This window comes from Pelodiscus sinensis, chromosome 5 (genome assembly GCF_049634645.1).
Source record: "Pelodiscus sinensis isolate JC-2024 chromosome 5, ASM4963464v1, whole genome shotgun sequence".
Taxonomy (NCBI): Eukaryota; Metazoa; Chordata; order Testudines; family Trionychidae; genus Pelodiscus; species Pelodiscus sinensis.
The window spans coordinates 131,806,811-131,823,875 of record NC_134715.1 but is presented as its reverse complement, the minus strand read 5'-3'; the positions used below and the strand labels follow the sequence as shown (position 1 = coordinate 131,823,875).

General features: G+C 45.4%; 1 protein-coding gene across 6 annotated transcripts in view; it reads right to left on the bottom strand.

Annotated features, from left to right (window-relative positions):
- The window catches only part of EXOC6B (exocyst complex component 6B), a 468,167-nt gene that overhangs the window by 357,387 nt on the left and 93,715 nt on the right, over positions 1-17,065 (bottom strand). For all 6 annotated transcript variants that reach the window (XR_012904467.1, XM_075931045.1, XM_075931047.1 and 3 more), the window contains exons 3-6: positions 16,521-16,568; positions 13,230-13,320; positions 13,075-13,120; positions 7,893-8,097 (exon numbers count right to left, since the gene is read on the bottom strand). Coding sequence is in view for 5 of the 6 variants with exons in the window: in XM_075931045.1 (XP_075787160.1) it covers positions 7,893-8,097; positions 13,075-13,120; positions 13,230-13,320; positions 16,521-16,568 (390 nt within the window). In the remaining variant the exon portion in view is untranslated. The remainder of the gene's footprint in view (positions 1-7,892; positions 8,098-13,074; positions 13,121-13,229; positions 13,321-16,520; positions 16,569-17,065) is intronic.

Genomic DNA, 17,065 nt, shown 5'->3' with positions numbered 1-17,065 from the left:
CCGAGACAGATCACTCCGAGTATCTCACAATGGAATTTTCAGCTCTTGTCATCACTGGCCTCGGATTCATAATGCTACAGAAACATCACGTCCTTCACCATGGTCTCAAACGCCTTCTGCTCCCCACTGGCAGAAATCAGACGGTCGGAGAATGTGTTATATTAATTGAAACCCAATGCATAGGCCCTATCGCATCCAACTATAACTAGCAATCCCTGTTAACAGAACGGCCGTACTGGGTCAGACCAAAGGTCCATCTAGCCCAGTATCCTGTCTGCCGACAGTGGCCAGCACCAAGTCTGTACATATAGCTGGGGTTATTTTTCTTGATGTGCATTACTTTACACTTATCCACATTAAATTTCATTTGCCATTTTGTTGCCCAATCGCTCAGTTTGGTGAGATCTTTTTGGAGTCCCTCACAGTCTGCTTCTGTCTTGAATATCCTAAACAGTTTGGTATCAAACTTTACCACCTCACCGCTTACCCCTTTCTCCAGATCATTTATGAGTCCAACTGTTCAACACTCTCCCTGAGGCCAGATATTTTTACAGCATGACTATCACCAGCAGCTAAGTTCCCTCTAAGCCATGTGGCTGTGCGGCTTCCTATTCCCCCACACGGACTACTGAGCCCCGTTCCACACCCAAAGCTGCTGTGGCCAGGGTAACTGTCAGGGCCAGCTCTAGGTTTTTTGCCACCCCAAGCAAAAAAAAGTTTCCCCTCGCCCCTTTTTTTGTTGGATTTTACACATTTGCACTTTGCAATTTTTTTTTGTTTGGGGTTTTTTTGACTGTTTAAAATTTTAAAAAATAAAAACAGAAAATTTGTAGTTAGTGAAATAAATAACTGGTAGGAAATTTTTAATTTTAAGAAAATCACAATTACAAACATCATGGAGAGGAGGGGAACGGAGAGGGCAGGGACTCCGGGGGGGGGCATAGGTCTTGGCTTGCCCTGACACTTACAGCGTGATCTTGAGTGCGAAGAGGCTAGAGACCCCTGGCCGAAAGGCAAAAGGGAAGCTGCGGCATCCATTCCCACTGCCCAGCCAAGAGAGACGCTATCGGAGGCTGACATACAAGCAGTGGAACAGAAGGCCCGTGACATGGGGCTGGGAGTGACTCGGGGGAGAGCGCTCTCTGCCCAAAACAGGCTCAGCCCCCTTCTTCCCGCCATCTGTGCGTGCCCCCGTCTCTCGGCGCTGCGCAAGGCCTGCAGCTGCCGAACCATTGAAACAGCCAGATCACATGATCCATTTCAAATGGCAACAAGCATGCCGCTCTTCCGGGCAGTTGCCAGCAAAGCGGGGCAGGGCGTTCGCACGCCGGCCAACCAGCGGGAGGGCAGAGTCTGGGTGCAGGTGCAGGGAAGGGGATACCCTGTTTTACTTTTTTTAAAAATTCATCCTGCTGCATTTCCCAGGGTGCCCTGCGCGGGAGGTCCAGATCCTCCCTTTGGGGAAGCCCCATTCAGACACTCCCACTCTTAGCGGCATTGGAAGATGTAGGCACGGCAGTGCAAGAGATCAGGTAAGTGATGCCCTCTTCTGCGGGGTGTTAATCAGCAGCGCCCACAGGAGCCTCAGGGCCGGGCACTGCTAGGGGCGGCTGCTCACCTGGAAATGCCGCCCTGGAAATGTGCCACCCCAAGCATGCGCTTGATTTGCTGGTGCCTAGAGCCGGCCCTGAACTCTGTGGGGAAGCAGCCAGCAGCAGATCCAGCTCCTAGAGCGGGGGACCACATGCACTGCCCCTGCCCTGAGCTCCTGCTCTGCACTCCCATTGGCTGATTCCCAGCCAATGGGAGCTGGTAGGGTGCTTGCGGGTAAAAGCAGCACGCACGGAGCACTGTGAAGTCTCATCCCCATCCCACAAGCCGGACACGCTGGCTGCTTCCCGGGCACAGCACTGTGCCCCAGGATAGACAGGCACCAGGCAGCCCGCCTTAGCTCCACTGAGCAGAAGTTGCCCAGATAAGCCCAAGCCCCAACTTCCCACCTCACCCTGATTCCCACCCCAAAACCCAGAGCAACCTCCTGCACCCCAAAGCCTTCATCTCTGGCCCCATCCTAAAGCCCACACCTTCATTGCATAGCTTGTACCCCTTCCTGTACCACAGCCCTCAGGCCTGAGCCCCTTCCGCATCCCAAAACCCTCATCCCCAGGCTCACTCCAGAGCCCTCACACCCCACCCTCCGTCCTGCACCCCAACTGCCTGCCCAGCCAGGAGCCCCCTCCCACACCGAGCCCCCATTTAGAGCTGAACCCCAAGCCCTGCCACACACTGTCTGTGTGCAGAATCACCTTTGCAACGCGAGAGATCACCTCCATATTGGCCAACAACCTGAAAGTCATTCCACACACAGACATAAAACATTAGAGGGAACACTGTCCAGCAGATGAAGAGATTCAGCCAAAGAGATAGCGGTACAAAGAGAGGTGTTAGGAGTCAGCAGAGGAAGCTCTTTTCTCCAGTTCCGTCAAAATAATTAGGGCCCCACCAAATTCACAGTCCATTTCACGGTCAGAGATTTTTAAAAATTGAAAATTTCATTGTTTCAGATACGTAAAGCTGAAATTGTGCAGTGTTGTAACTATGAGTGTCCTGATCAAAAATATGGGGGACAGAGAGAAAGGCAGCGCTATTGTAGGGAAGTCACAATATGCCACCAGCATTCCCTGTAAGCTGGGCACTTGTTCAGCTCCTCAGGGGAGATTCAAATACCGCCCAGCTGATTAGCAGAGCGCCCATAGCTAGGCGCACAAGCCTCGGTGCACATAAAGAAATGGAGGGAAGAAATCTGTGCAGGCCCCTACCCAGAGACAGCTGCACTTTAGCAGTGGTTGAAATACTCCCCATTTTACCGTTTGCATCTTAGTTGAATAAGCCCACCAAACTCTTGAGGATCGTTTTGTATGAATGGTGTTATGGAAATGGAAGCTCCCACTACAGCATACCTAACATTTCTAAATACTTGCTACTCAGGGAGTCGTGCGGTCACATCTCCTCCCTCCAATAGTCTGTTGCGCTTGGCATTTTATTAGCTTCTGTTTAAAAGAAAAAAAATATTTTTTCTTAAACTTTTCCCAGAGGTACTCCACTGAGATCCTCTGCACGTTGAAAAGGGTCATGGCAGGGGAAAAAAAACACTAATCCAAAGTGATGCAATTTAACTCAGAAGCCTTTAAGACCAAAGGGGTGATGGATGAACAGGGAGACAGCCCGAGCTCAAGCACTACTGAAGCATATGAGGTAATCACAGAGAAACTGTTCAAAGGGGCACGAAAGACAGCCGTGCTTAGTGCAGTGAGGAAGGGAGCAACCTTAACAGTAGCCAAGAGGGGCGGAAGATCAAATGAGGGAGGGTGGGGGGGAAGTAGGCATCCTCTTCTCCCTCTTCAGCACGCTTCACACCGTGGTGAGGAGATGTCCACAGGAACCCTGGGTGTTCTAAGTCTTGGGAGTCTAGCCAGCCCCCAAGCACTGCCCCGGAGAGTCCCAAGGCGCAAACACAGCCTAGGGAGAGCAGCAGCTGCGCTACGCCCGCCCCAGCGTATGCAGCCAATGCCGACACCTCTGGCTTACCACACGGCTCAGCCCCAGCCTCTCCCAGAATTCCAGCTTTGTGGACCCACCACTTGCCTATGAAAAGGCACATGAATACAGCACCGACTTTGCAGAGGGTTTTAATACCACTAAGAGAAACACGGCTCTGTACCAAAGTAATAAACCCTATATGCATTTCCCTGCCTCAGTTTCCTTTCCACTCCTGAGCATGCTCTGGGCTGGGACCAGGGTCGGCAGGAGTCAGCTAGGTTCCTTCTGCTGTGGTGCGCGGTCAAGTCTCCTTCCCCACTCTGGCATGGTAAATGCTGAATTGGAGGCCCGCAAAGGTACCCCAAAACCATATCTTTCCAGGCTTTGGTATAAAGCGTCCCCCCAAAATCGTAAACACATTTTGGGGATAAAAATCCACTGCACCCAAGTAATAATAAAGAAACCATGGAGAGACTACGTGGGAAATCTCAGGCCCCAAAAGTAAAAACCAGGACACAAAAATTAACCAATACCAGGTTAAGAAAAAGAAAAAGAAAAAAAAAGAAAGAGAAAGAACTTTTATCATCACCACAATATTACTGTTGCAAGCATAGTGACTAGATGGAAAAAGTCACAAATTAATATATTCATGGGGGACCCCCCCCCCCCCCCCGCCCCATAGGCCAAGACTTTAGTTGCAAAGGAGAAAACCCATTTTTTAAATGCACAGACGTCAGATTCCCATTCCCAAACCATTAAACAATAAAACGGATTTATGTAAACTTTACCTACTTACAGATAGTGAAGGGTCTTTTCTTAGAGGCAGACATGTCGTCTGTCCCTCTCAGTAGCTGGAGAGAAACTGCCCAGGGACAAAGGAGAGAAAAACCCAAAAATTCTTTTGTTCCAGTTTGAAATCCCATCTGCATTTTTATTGGCCGACTACCTGGCTTAGGTATAGTTAACCCCTTATTCCCCAGGCTGCTGGCCATCTCTCATGATGATGACATGCGCTGCTACTGTGCTGAACAGCGCCTTCTCCTCCCAGCATGGCTTTTCTGACCTTGCCGGTCCATCCCTTTCCTCTGTGGCTTACCCAGTCTCCTCCCACCCTCACCCCAAGAGACCCTTTTAAAACTTCAGCTTTGTCACCTGTGTCTGTTTGATACGGGAATTTTCCACTCTCCCAGTTTCACCCCCAAAATCCTTGCAACAAGTTGGAGGAAGTATCCTTGTCCTGCTTCAGTCAACCTGTTGTCATTCAAGTGTTTCCTCCTGTTGACAAAGGACATATTGTCCCTGGCCTGTGGGACATGACACAGCAAGAGTGCAATCTACATATGTACAGGGGCATTCCATGAGACAGTCATTTCATAACCACCAAATTTCATCCTAGCAGCCACAACGCATACATTGACTTGGGGAATCTGCCTGTACATCACACAGTCCTCATACGAACAGCCAGACTGGGTCAGACCAAAGGTCCATCTAGCCCAGTAACCTGCCTGCCGACAGTGGCCAATGCCAGGTGCCCCGAAGGGAATAAATAGAACAAGGAATCATCAAGCAATCCCTTTCCTGTCACCCATTCCCAGCCTCTGACAAACAGAGGCCAGGGACACCGTTCCTACCCATCTTAATAGCCATTGATGGACCTAACCACCATGGATTTATCTAGCTCTTTTTTTAACCCTATTAAAGTCCTGATCTTCACACCATCCTCTGGCATCAACATAAAAGTTGATGGCACCAAGGCCACAAGAGGAACAGGTGGTGACGCACACATCTGAAACCCAGCAGAAAGAGGGCAGTGATGGGTCATCACCATCTGGAAGGGAAGAGGATGGAAAAAAGAGATTCTGCTATTTAAAAAGCCTGAAGGTGGCATAAGGAAGCACTGGAAGGGATAGAATGGACAGAGAAAGAGGAGACCCCCCCCCCCCCCCCCACACACACACACACACCATGAGAAAGGCTGTGTTAGGTGGGAAGAGCAAGGCAATGGAGGCACAAGAGACAGAGGTCACAAGCTGAGGCACATGTGTTTGAAAGGGTCCAGCCAATCCATTGGGAGTAGCAGAAATGAACAGGACCGGTATGAGGGTGGGATTAGGTCAGGTATGGAAATGGCCAAAGCAGAGGAACAATTGTCCTCACCGGAGGTGGAAAGACCGCAGAGGAGGAAACAACATGGGATGTGGCTATGCAGGGATGAAGAAATGGATTCATTGGACTCTCACTATTTCTACCCATCCCTTGGAAAACATGGGGATATTGTGCAGGTCTCTCCTGTGTCACTTCTGCCCACCAGACCCCAACACACATTGCTATAAGCTGCCAATATGCATTAACTAGACACACACACACACACACACACACACACACACACACACACACAATGAAAACACTGAAAACAAACAATCAGACAGAACATCTGCAAGCCTTTATGTTCCAACAATTAGCAAGCATCCTTTAGCTGGACATGGAGCATAGCTGAAGAACAGCATATTCCCTTCATTAGCTGGACCCTAAAAGACAACTGAAAACTATTACTTCTTTCCAGGCACACAGCAAAGTATGACCTTTCAAGAAACTAGGCTGGCTTTCATGGCCAGAAAAAAAATATATTTCCATAAACAATTAGCCTTCTAGTAACTGTTAGCATCAGGTAAATTCAGAACATTTAATCAGGCCAATTTAAGTATCAGCAGACAAAAAAAAAACAAAAAAACCCACTTTCCAGACATTGTTACGATGCGTGTCTGAATCGCTGACTGGATGAGATGAGCAGAGGCATTTTCTCTGCAGATTCAGAGATGCTAACTTGACTTACCATATGTACTAGATAAAATGGAAAATGTTTGTTCTTCATTATTCCCGAAGTAATGGAGCACCGAATAGAAAACTTATTCTATATTATGCTGCAGGAATGTTTTTAATGACACAGAGAGGTGAATGACATTAACACAGCAAAAACAACATGAAGAAAATCAATTATCTTCACAACAGAGAACATGAAAGAATGAATTGTATTTAGAAGAAAAATCATTCTGGAGTTTTAAAAAATAGTGAGGAAAAGTAATATTTCCTTGCTGTACACCAGGGTATGGGGTGGGATACACATTTATGTATAATTAATCAGGGACAGCTTTCAAAGTCAATGCCACGGCAAAACAAAAAAACAAATAAAAAACCAACCACACACACAGTCCTGTAACAAATTAATTATTTTTATTTTTATTTTTATTTATATATATATATATATATATATATATATATATATATATATATATATATATATATATATATACACACACACACACACACACACACACACACACACACACACAGCACGTCTAAACTACATTCCTCTTCCAAAAGAGGAATATAAACGAGCCTGATCAAAAATGCAAATGAAGCGTGGATTTACAAATCTCCTGCTTCATTTGCATAATCACACGAGTACACTTTCGAAAAAGGATTTTTTGAAAAAAAGAAACCACAGTCTAGACGGGGTTCTTTCGAAAAAACCCTTTTTCGAAAGAACCTGTACTCCTGAAAAAATGAGTACAGGTTTTCGAAAAAGGGGTTTTTTTTTCCCCTGAAAGAACCCCTTCTAGACTGTGGTTTCTTTTTTGAAAAACCCTTTTTCAAAAGAGCGCTCTTGCACGATTATGAAATGAAGCGCGAGATTTGTAAATCCGCACTTCATTTGCATTTTCTATCAGGCTCATTTACATTCCTGTTTTGGAAGAGGAATGTAGTTTAGACATAGCGAGACAGATTATATGAATCATGAGCTTTTGTGGGCATAACCCACTTCTTCAGATGAGTGGCGCTAAAAAGAAAAAAATCCCCCAAAGCCATAGTAAGGTATTTGTAAAACAGAGTATAAAAAAAATTTACCTTCTTGTTAGAATGGGCTCAGGAGACCGAAATGAAAGCATATTGCATGCTAGCGTTTTACATTAACCATGGGAAACTGACAGTCTTTTCGCTCTGTAATTTTTCACCATGCACAATACCGCAGCACAAATGCCACGTTGCACTATTAAATGGGAGATCTGGATTGTACAACCCACTTTGGCCTCCTAGACTTTCGGCTACCAGAAATCTAGGGGGCAAAGTACAGAAACACACATCAGTGCTTCTAAGCGGCACCAGAAACAGAGAAAACAGTCTCCTTGCAGCTGAAGGATCATTCAGTTTGATATAGTGGAATTACTCTAACGTTTCAAAACCGGTTGTAACTGTTAACTACAAAAACGTCCCTACCGTGGCACAGAAAAGGGCACAGTGAAGCTTAGCAAGCCTGCTCTGTTTTCTCAGTAGAACGCAACACAAGCCCCTACCTGTTTCATGGCTGTCTCACCAATCTTGTCTGAGTGCTTCCGAATACTCTCCAGGAAGTCTTTGAGGTCGGACATGGAAACATCTTTTATCTCTTCACGCAGTTTAGGGATATTATCCACCATGATCTTGCAGAAGCGGTAGTGGCTCACCTGGGGCAGGTAGGTATGTTCAAGGTGCTCTAATGTCTTCAAAGCAGGATAATGTCTGAGAAGAGCATAAATCAGATTCAGAATTACACGACTATCCCGCTTTTCCCCTTTCCCACAGAGGATGATGGTAATAAATTAACACTTCTATACATCTCAAACCACCGTCTAACAATACACACACTTTAAAGTTCACATACAAGATAGGGAAGAACTATTTTCACATTGGATTATAGGCAAACTGAAGTGTAGCAAGACTAAGATGTGGACATACTTTGAGAAGTGTCTGTAAAAATGGCTCTTTACTCAAGAGAGGTCTGTCTCGTGCGTATGGAGAGGCAGATCCAGCTAATTCTTTTAATATTGCCGAGCACTATTCGATGCTTTTCAGTAACTGCATTTAAATGCCAGATCAAGTAATTCCTATATATCCCTTACTGACCTCCCTGGGATGCTGCAAGACATCATGTTTGATATGCACTTGGAAATTCTCGTCCAGTAGGTGCTGTTGGAATGCAAACTGTTGTTCACATGCAGCATCTTCATTTATTTATTCTACAATGGTGCCCAGAAGCCCCGTGAGAATCCAGACTAGGTGACGCTCAGGATACAACAGCCATCACTGGCTGTCATACATTTGCTCTGATGCTGTCTCTTCCATTCCTTTGTACTTCATATTTTATCACAGAATTCTAGGGCTGGTAGAGACCTCCGGAGTCATCAAGTGCAGCCCCCTGCCCAAAGCAGGACCAACCCCAACTCAATCATCCCAGCCAGGGCTTGGTCAAGCCGAGACATCAAAACCTCTAGGGATGGAGATTTCACCCCCGCCCTAAGGAACCTAGCCCAGTACTTCACCACCCTGCTAAGGAAATCATTTGTCCTACTTTCCAACTTAGACCTCCCCCACTGCCACTTGCTCCTTTTTCTGCCATCTGTCACCACTGAGAACAGCCTCTCTCCATCCTCTTTGGAACCTCCCTTCAAGAAGTTAAAGGCTGCTATCAAATCCCCCCCTCACTCTTCTCGTCTGCAGACTAAATAAGCCCAAATCTCTCAGGCTCTCCACATATGTCATGTGCTCCAGCCCCCTAATCATGTTGGTTGCCCTTCTCTGGATCCTCTCCAATGCATCCACATCCTTTCTGTAGTACGGGAAGGGGAGGGCCCAGAACTGGACACAATACTCCAGATGTGGCCTTCACGGTGCCAAATAAAGAGGAATAATTAGTTCTCTGGATCTGCTGGAAATGCTCCTCCTAATGCACACTAACGTGCCATTAGCCTTCTTGGCTAAAAGGGCACATTGTTGACTCATCTCAAGCTTCTATAATCCCTAGATTCTTTTCTGCCGAACTACTACTTAGCCAGTCGGTTCCCAACCTATAACAGTGCCTGGGATTCTTCCGTCCCAATTGCAAAACTTTGCACTTATCCTTGATGAACCTCGCCAGATTTCTTTTGGCCCAATCCTCCAATTTGCCTAGGTCACTCTGGACCCTAAACCTGCCCTCCACATATCTACCTCTCCCCCTAGCTTAGCATCATCCGCAAACTTGCTGAGGGTGCAATCCATCCCCTCATCCAGGTCATTAATAAAGATGTTAAACAACATCAGCGCTAGAACTGATCCTTAGGTCACCCCACTTGATGCTGACGACCAACCAAGCATCAAGCCACTGAGCACTACCCGTTGAATTGGAGTCTAGCCAGCTTTCTATCCACCTTACAGTCCATTTATCCAATCCATGCTTCCTTTACTTGCTGGCAAGAATATTGCGGGAAACCGTATCAACAACTTTGCTAAAGTCAAGGTATATCACATCCACCGTTTTCCTCACGTCTACAGAGCCAGTCACCTCATCATAGAAAGCAATTAGGTTGGTCAGGCATGACCTGCCCTTGGTGAATCCATGTTGAATCTTCCCGATCACTTCCCCTCTTCCAAGTGCTTCAAAATGGATTCCTTTAGTATCCCCTCCATGATTTTTCTGGGGAATGAGGTGCGACTGAGTAGTGTCACCTGGATTGTTGTTCTTCCCTTTTTAAAAGATGGGCACTATATTTGCCTTTTTCCGATCGTCCGGGACCCTTCCCAATCTTCAACGAGTTTTCAATGATAATGGCCAAAGGCTCTGCAATGACATCTACCAACTCCCTCAGCATTAAATCTGGACCCATGTATTTGTATAGGTCTAATTTTTCTAAATACTCCTTTGTCCACCAAGGGCTGTCCACCACCTTCCCATACTGTGCTGCCTAGTGCAGTAGTCTGGGAGCTGACCTTGTCTTGATCATGGAAACGTGATCTTTCTTCAAAATGACTTAACTATGCCAATTTTGCAAACAGACTGGATGAAGAGTAAACCATGAGAACATTGGTCCACCTAGCCTAGTTTCCTGTCTTCCTACAGTGGGAGATGCCAGACGCTTCAGAGGGAATGAACAGAGCATGGCAATTTATCGAGCAATCCATCCCATCACAGCATGGAAATCTTAACAATGGAGCTATTGGCAATACTTCTGGACATTTATTTTGACCACCACTATTGTGCCTCTTGGGTGAAATAAGGCAATCGTAACAGGACACAGTTTTGGAGAGGTAATACAGAATACCACCTCCAAATGGAAGACGGGGAGGTTAGAACTTAAGTAGGAACACAGTAGAGATTAAATTTGGCCAGGAGACTGGGAATAAAAACCCTCAGTTCATGCAAAAAACGTGCTTATGCATAAGATATGCACTACCATCTCACTTAAAAAAAAAATACACTAGAATCCCTTTTCAAAACATTTCCTGTGAAATCGTTCCGCAAGCCAGAGCAAATTCTTTTAACTAAAAATTGTAAAGGCTACTAAGGGCAGAAGTCACATTGTTTAATCTTGTAATGTGGGGCACTATTTACATTACAGAGGGGGTAAAAAAAGCTATTTGCAATAAAATGTAATCCCCTCTGGAGAGAGAAATTTAAGAGTGGATGGAAAGCCAGAACTTAAACTGAAGGAATAAACACACAGTGGAGTTTTGTTATATTTTAGGATATTGTTTATTGAAGCAGAAGAAGCTAAAATGTGTCCAGCAGAGACCGTGTGTGTTCATTGATGAGGTCCATGACTGCCTGCCGAACACAAAGTCTAAAACATCTGGGGCAGGGAGTAAGTGCAGAGGCCAGCGATTCTTATTAATGAAGTAATGCAGCGCTAGCCTCACAGTCCCTGGTGTGTTCTTCGCACAAGCAAGGCTTCCAACTGTGTTCTGTTCTCTCGGACAAGAACAGCGGCGCCTCAGCCCACTACAGAGAGCGGATATTTGTATATGTAACAACATCTTACATTATGTCATCGTTCACCCCAAACGATCCTAAAGCGGTTAAGGACGCACACAGAGGGATTGTTTCACCCATTAAACACAAACACTTCTGGGGTAAAAAAGGGGCAGCTGGGTACACAGATGGGCAAGGAGGAATATCTGATCAAAAATATCTGGGGCCTCATCACCCTTGTCCTGATGATCTTTAATGTGTGCGCACGCACGCAGGATCGCATACCTTGCCATCTTGCCTGACTTTAATGAGACTTTATGGCAAAAAAAGCAAGGCAAGTACTTAAAAAAAAAAAAAAAAAAAAAAAAGAGGATGATGAATCCCTCAGCTTTCAGCCAGTGCTGGAAAGATCCCGTCAAGGTAAATCTGCACACGGTTTTGGGACTTTGTTTACAATGTATTTGTCAGCTGTGTTCACTCCCGGTGCAGCGATAGATGAAGCTATCAAGCAATAACTTCACCACCTCGCCTTCTTCCATGGTCAGGCAGTTTTTCCTCATCACTTTTTGAGTAAAGAGTCCTGATCATCTGAGGAAATCTCTCATGTCCTTGGATTTTGAACACTGGTGAAGGAAGTGCTTGTCTCTCAATTTATCCTATGGCTGCACAGTCGAAACTTTCTGGGTTTGCACTGTACTTTGCTCTTTGTTTCCAGCACATCACACGTAGTGAACAGAGACTGGGTATTCAAACCAGAAGCTTAAACTACGCACCCATCCTCTATGGGCTACCAAGGAACGATGCATGAGGAGTCAGATATAAAAAGGGCTTAATTTGTTTTGCTGGTTTGGTAAATGGTGATATCAAATCCAGTCAAAAACTTAAGTGTTCAGATTTCATTTAAATATGGCCCTCAATACTAATTTCTATGCAAGTTAAAATGAATCCATCAAAAGAAAGTAGTGATTTTCAGAATGAGCTTAATCACATGGCATATGAATTCCTTTCAGTTCATACCACCAAACCAATCCAGCTTCCCCTCATAACACGCACACCACCAATCACTACAAATTCCAGCTACAACTAGTCTATTTTAATGAATCTCTCATCAGTCCACAGCTAAGCCCCTCATCGACGCTATAAACACAGTCAAAAATGGACAAACTAGTAGGCTATTTTATACCACATTCAGACATACTAATGGAGGAAACTCCTTTCTGAACAGCTGAATAATGCTCTAACCTCCCCTCTAGTTTGATTTTCAAGTGTGAGACGTATCAATATACCTAAGGTTTTGGGTGATCTAGGAGCACAAGGTCTGGCAGTATTTGTTGGGTAAAAAAGGGGGGGTGGAGAGACATTTCATGTCTGGTTAGCCAGTTCTGCTTTGGAGCGTAGTTCAAATGTTTTTTGTGGGACTCAATGGTGAACCTAGGGCTGGGGGGGACTGGGACGAGGCGATTAAATTAAAATGTATACATAAAAATGTGCTTTACTATGAACCTATTTACTAGAAAAGCTTGGTAAATAAAAGAAACCCTATGTTGTTACAACTGCTGTTCTAATCTGCACCTGCATTTGGATTAGGCTGAAAAGAAGATGACAAAAATGTGTTGGGAGAGCTACTAATGAAATATTAGATAGTTTCAAAGCCGAGCAAGCTGCAATACAGTTCTCTCAACACCTGAGACGCTCTTCTATGCGGAGTTGAACTGATGCCTCTAGATGGGTGCTTTGATATTCTTTGCTATGCAGCAGTGTGTAAACTTTACCTTTTAGATTTCATTTGCTCTCTCAGTTTGCTGTACATCTCCAGAACTGGAAGGAGGGGGGAGAGAGAAAAAAAACACACACATTAAGACAAAATATAGGAAATGAAATCCAAATGAAACTGTACTAGTAGCAATGATCAATTTCAAATCCTCACCAGGAAGACATAGTGTTAGTTTATCGACAGTAGCAGAAATATTTCTCTGTTGTAGTCGACACTGTTTCAGTTCTTCCATTGATACTACCAACTTAAAGAGAAGAAAAGAAAACCGAATTATGCCAATAGCAGTAAACAAGCAGCTTGTATGTATATGTCTCCACGATGTTCACATCTCTCACCAAATTCCCAATGGTAGGTCTACCACAATGCTGCCCTGGGGCCCAGGGATTCAAAAGGACCCAGGCTCCTGACTGCCTCTGCCACTATTGCAAGAGCGACTGGAGCCTTTGACCCTTTACATTACTGCTGGAGCCCCTGGAGGCCTGGCAGGGGAGGCTCCTTCCAGATCTGCACCCTCCCCACCTTGCCCAGGGCCCTGGAAAATCTGTCAGCCTCCTGGTAGTCACATAGTAGGGAAGAATTTCAAAACCAGAGGAAGTTACTAAGCAAAGTTCTAGGTCTGTGTATTGCAATAGGTGAGACTAGCACATGGTGATCCTTTTTGGAAAATCTAATTGTACTCCCCTCCACATATGCATCTCCTCCTCCTTGCATAAGGGCTACAACCCTTTAGGGCAGCACAGGAGTCAGCAAAAAGGGCTGTAAACAGGGGAGTTTGAGTGGGAGTTCTGTTGGAGAACGTAGGAAGCAAGTCCCTGGTTCTTGGGGGCACTGAGTCTTTTGGGGGAAGTCTTTGGGGGAGGGTCCTTGTTCAATTTGTGGAATCTGGTAAGGGCAACATACCAGGAGAGAAACAGAGGCTTGGTTAGGGGCCCTATAAAGGCAACCAGCAAGCAGCACAAGAGCTGGCAAACACGTGTAAACGGGGGAATTTGAGTGGGCGTTCAAGAGGGGCGCTGGGAGGCGCAGCACGTGTGGGGTTCTGGTGTTTATTTGGGGGTTCGGTTGTTTTCTTTGAGGTTCTGGGGAGTTTTGGTTTCCCTCTTTGGTTGATTTGTTTGTTTTACTGGTTTGAGTTTGTCTTCCCCCAGAAGGTTTTCCAGCTCTAATCTGTTAGATGCATCAGTTCCAACTGCTCAGCTAGAGACCGATTACCTCTCCAGCACACTTTTCTAGTGGTTGTCAAATTTTAAGTGGCCTGGGTATCACAGCTTCCACCACTGGCTTGGGGAGACTAAGGGTAGATCTACACTACGGGACAAAGGCGAATAAAGACCCGCAACTTCAGTTACGTTATTTGCATAGCTGAAGTCAAAGTAGCTTTTGGCACTGTCCACACTTCAGGAAGTCAAAGGGAGAACACTCTTCCTTTGACTTCCCTTATTCTTGTGGAAGCAAGACTGCTGGCATTGACTGGAGAGCCCCTCTCAGGTCGGATTGGTTGTCTTTACTAGACCTGCTACTTCGAAAACTGGAAGAGCAACAGTGGCAGCTTCAATCTTCCTCTGTACTGTAGACGCACCCCAAGTCCTCACACCATCCGGTCATCTTCCTTTCCCTTCTCCATGGGTTCTTCTACTGCATTGGGCCAGTGCGTACCTTCACGCCTTTGAGTAGTGCATTAAGCAATGTAACTAAAGGGTCTGGTTTTCTCATCCTCAGCCCAAGGAGAGATGTGCAGGGGAATGTTTTACTTTGGGTTTCCCTTCTTCATACACAAACTCACAGGGTTATCTTGCAGTTCACTCCGGAGTGAGTTCATTTCACAATCTTGGGCTGACACCCAAGAGAAGCTCTGTCGCTCGCATAGAAGAACTTGACCCTTATTTTAGTGAGTTCCACTGTGCCTGAAGAGCAGAGCTGTTGGCCACAGTCTTCCTTCCGTAAACAGAACCTCTTTCTTTCCCAACATCAAGTCAGAGTTTTCCTTCTCTGAATCATACCCCTTTATTCTCGTGGTTATGCCTCCCTGGGTCAGCCTAAATGATCCTTTTCCTCCCCCGTCTCCCTCCCCACTCCTTGGTGGTGACTTATTTCAGGCTCTTGCACACAATCGTCGCCTCAGCCGTCACTCAGCTACTATTTGGCTCTCAATCTCTTTCAGAGCCGGTCCTAGGGCTGCATGAACAATGCACTTGCCAGCAACACGCGTCTGAGGTTGCAGTTTCTCAAAACACTTATTTACCACAGGGAACATTGGCAAGAAGGTGGAATGGCTCTTTTCCACCCCTGACGCCCATAAGCCAAGGTACTTAGCTTGAAAGTACTGGCAAGAAAGTGAATTTATTTGTGAACTAGGAAGATAGAAGAGGCAAGAATAGCAGAAGATTTCTATGGAAGTAAGGGGCAAGTAGTGAATCTCTCTCCAGGAGGAGAAGACGATGACTTACAGAAATAGGGATTTCTAGACACTTTGTATATAATATATATGTATGCACATAAATGGCACAGATCTTTATTTATAACATCAGTGCCTCTAGCTCACTATTCAATTATGTTGCTATCCTGCAAATTCCTTTCAATCTTTTGATATCCCTTTAGTTTTAAGATGTAGAAGCCTGACAGCAGTTGGAAGAGGAAATCATATCCAAAATGTATACAGCTTCACATGCTCCATGATTTGATGCTGCCACATAAGCGGCTGAAAGCCACAGTGACTTTCACCACTGCCATAGTGCTCTGCCGATTAGGAGCCTGATCCTTCAGAGTTTATTGACAGTAATGGGCGGAGGGGGAGGGGGAAGAGGAGAAGAAATCAAGCCCAATGCTTATGTATTATCACTTCAAAGTCTTCCTGCTTGCCAGCTTTACCCCACCACTAAGTTTCAATCCACAAATTATGGAAGGGAGAGTTACTTCAGACACATCCCTATTGCATTTAATGAAAATGAAGTACTGGTATCACAAGCATTATACAACTTCAGCACTATTATCACAAGTTATCAAGAGCATTGCCCACACAGCTGTGGACTTCTGAAACACAGGCCTGTGCAATCTAACACTATTACAGTACAGGCTGAACCTCTCTAATCCGGCACCCTCGGGACCTGACTGGTGCCAAACCAGAGAATTGCCAAACCATGGGAGGTCAATAATATCTAGCAGCATTACCAACACTTCCACTGCTTACTGACATTTAGGGGTGAACTAGAGCTACGTACCAGCACAGAACACTGAGCGCCAGCACCGGTGGCTATAAACAAACTTTATGGGACCACAGGAAAGTTGGCCACACTCATGGTAAGTGGACACCCACCCAACTAAAATCATGGCGGACCATGGATGCTGCTGGACCAGAGTGTTCCACACTAGAGAGGTTCAACCTGTACATTAAAATAGTCAAAGCAGATCGATCATATACAGGAGACTTAAAAATATGGGGCTTACGTCCTTCCCTTCATTCTGCAGTTTTCTATTTGTGTCTGTCACTTGATGCTGTGGGAGGAAAAGAGAAAAAAAAACAAAAAAACCACATTAATTATAAAATGTATATGTAATCAAGAGGTTGTTTTGGTTGACTGCACAGGAACCTTTACTATGGGTTTCACCAGTTTCCATGCAACATCTTAGAATTTTCTCCTGCCATTCCCGCAAAATAGAAGTAGCTCGTTTGGGGTTGTGTGTCCATCAAAAGACATACTGTGCATTTTGACTTCAGGAAAGACCCCAACAGCAGCCCAGATGATATGAAGGTGGCCAAACAAGAGTTTCATGCCATCGGTGGAACACAGCAAGGAGTAACACAGCTATATGCCACCTTGAAAACCTGTGCCCCCATAGCACAATATTGTACAACTGTTGCTCATGTCATGTAGTACCTCACTAATTGAATTCAATTCTATACAAGTAAAGGAGGCACAATCTAGCCCTGCAACTCAAGTGCATTTTTTCTGAACGTGAATGGCTTCTTCGACACTGACTAGCAGCCACTG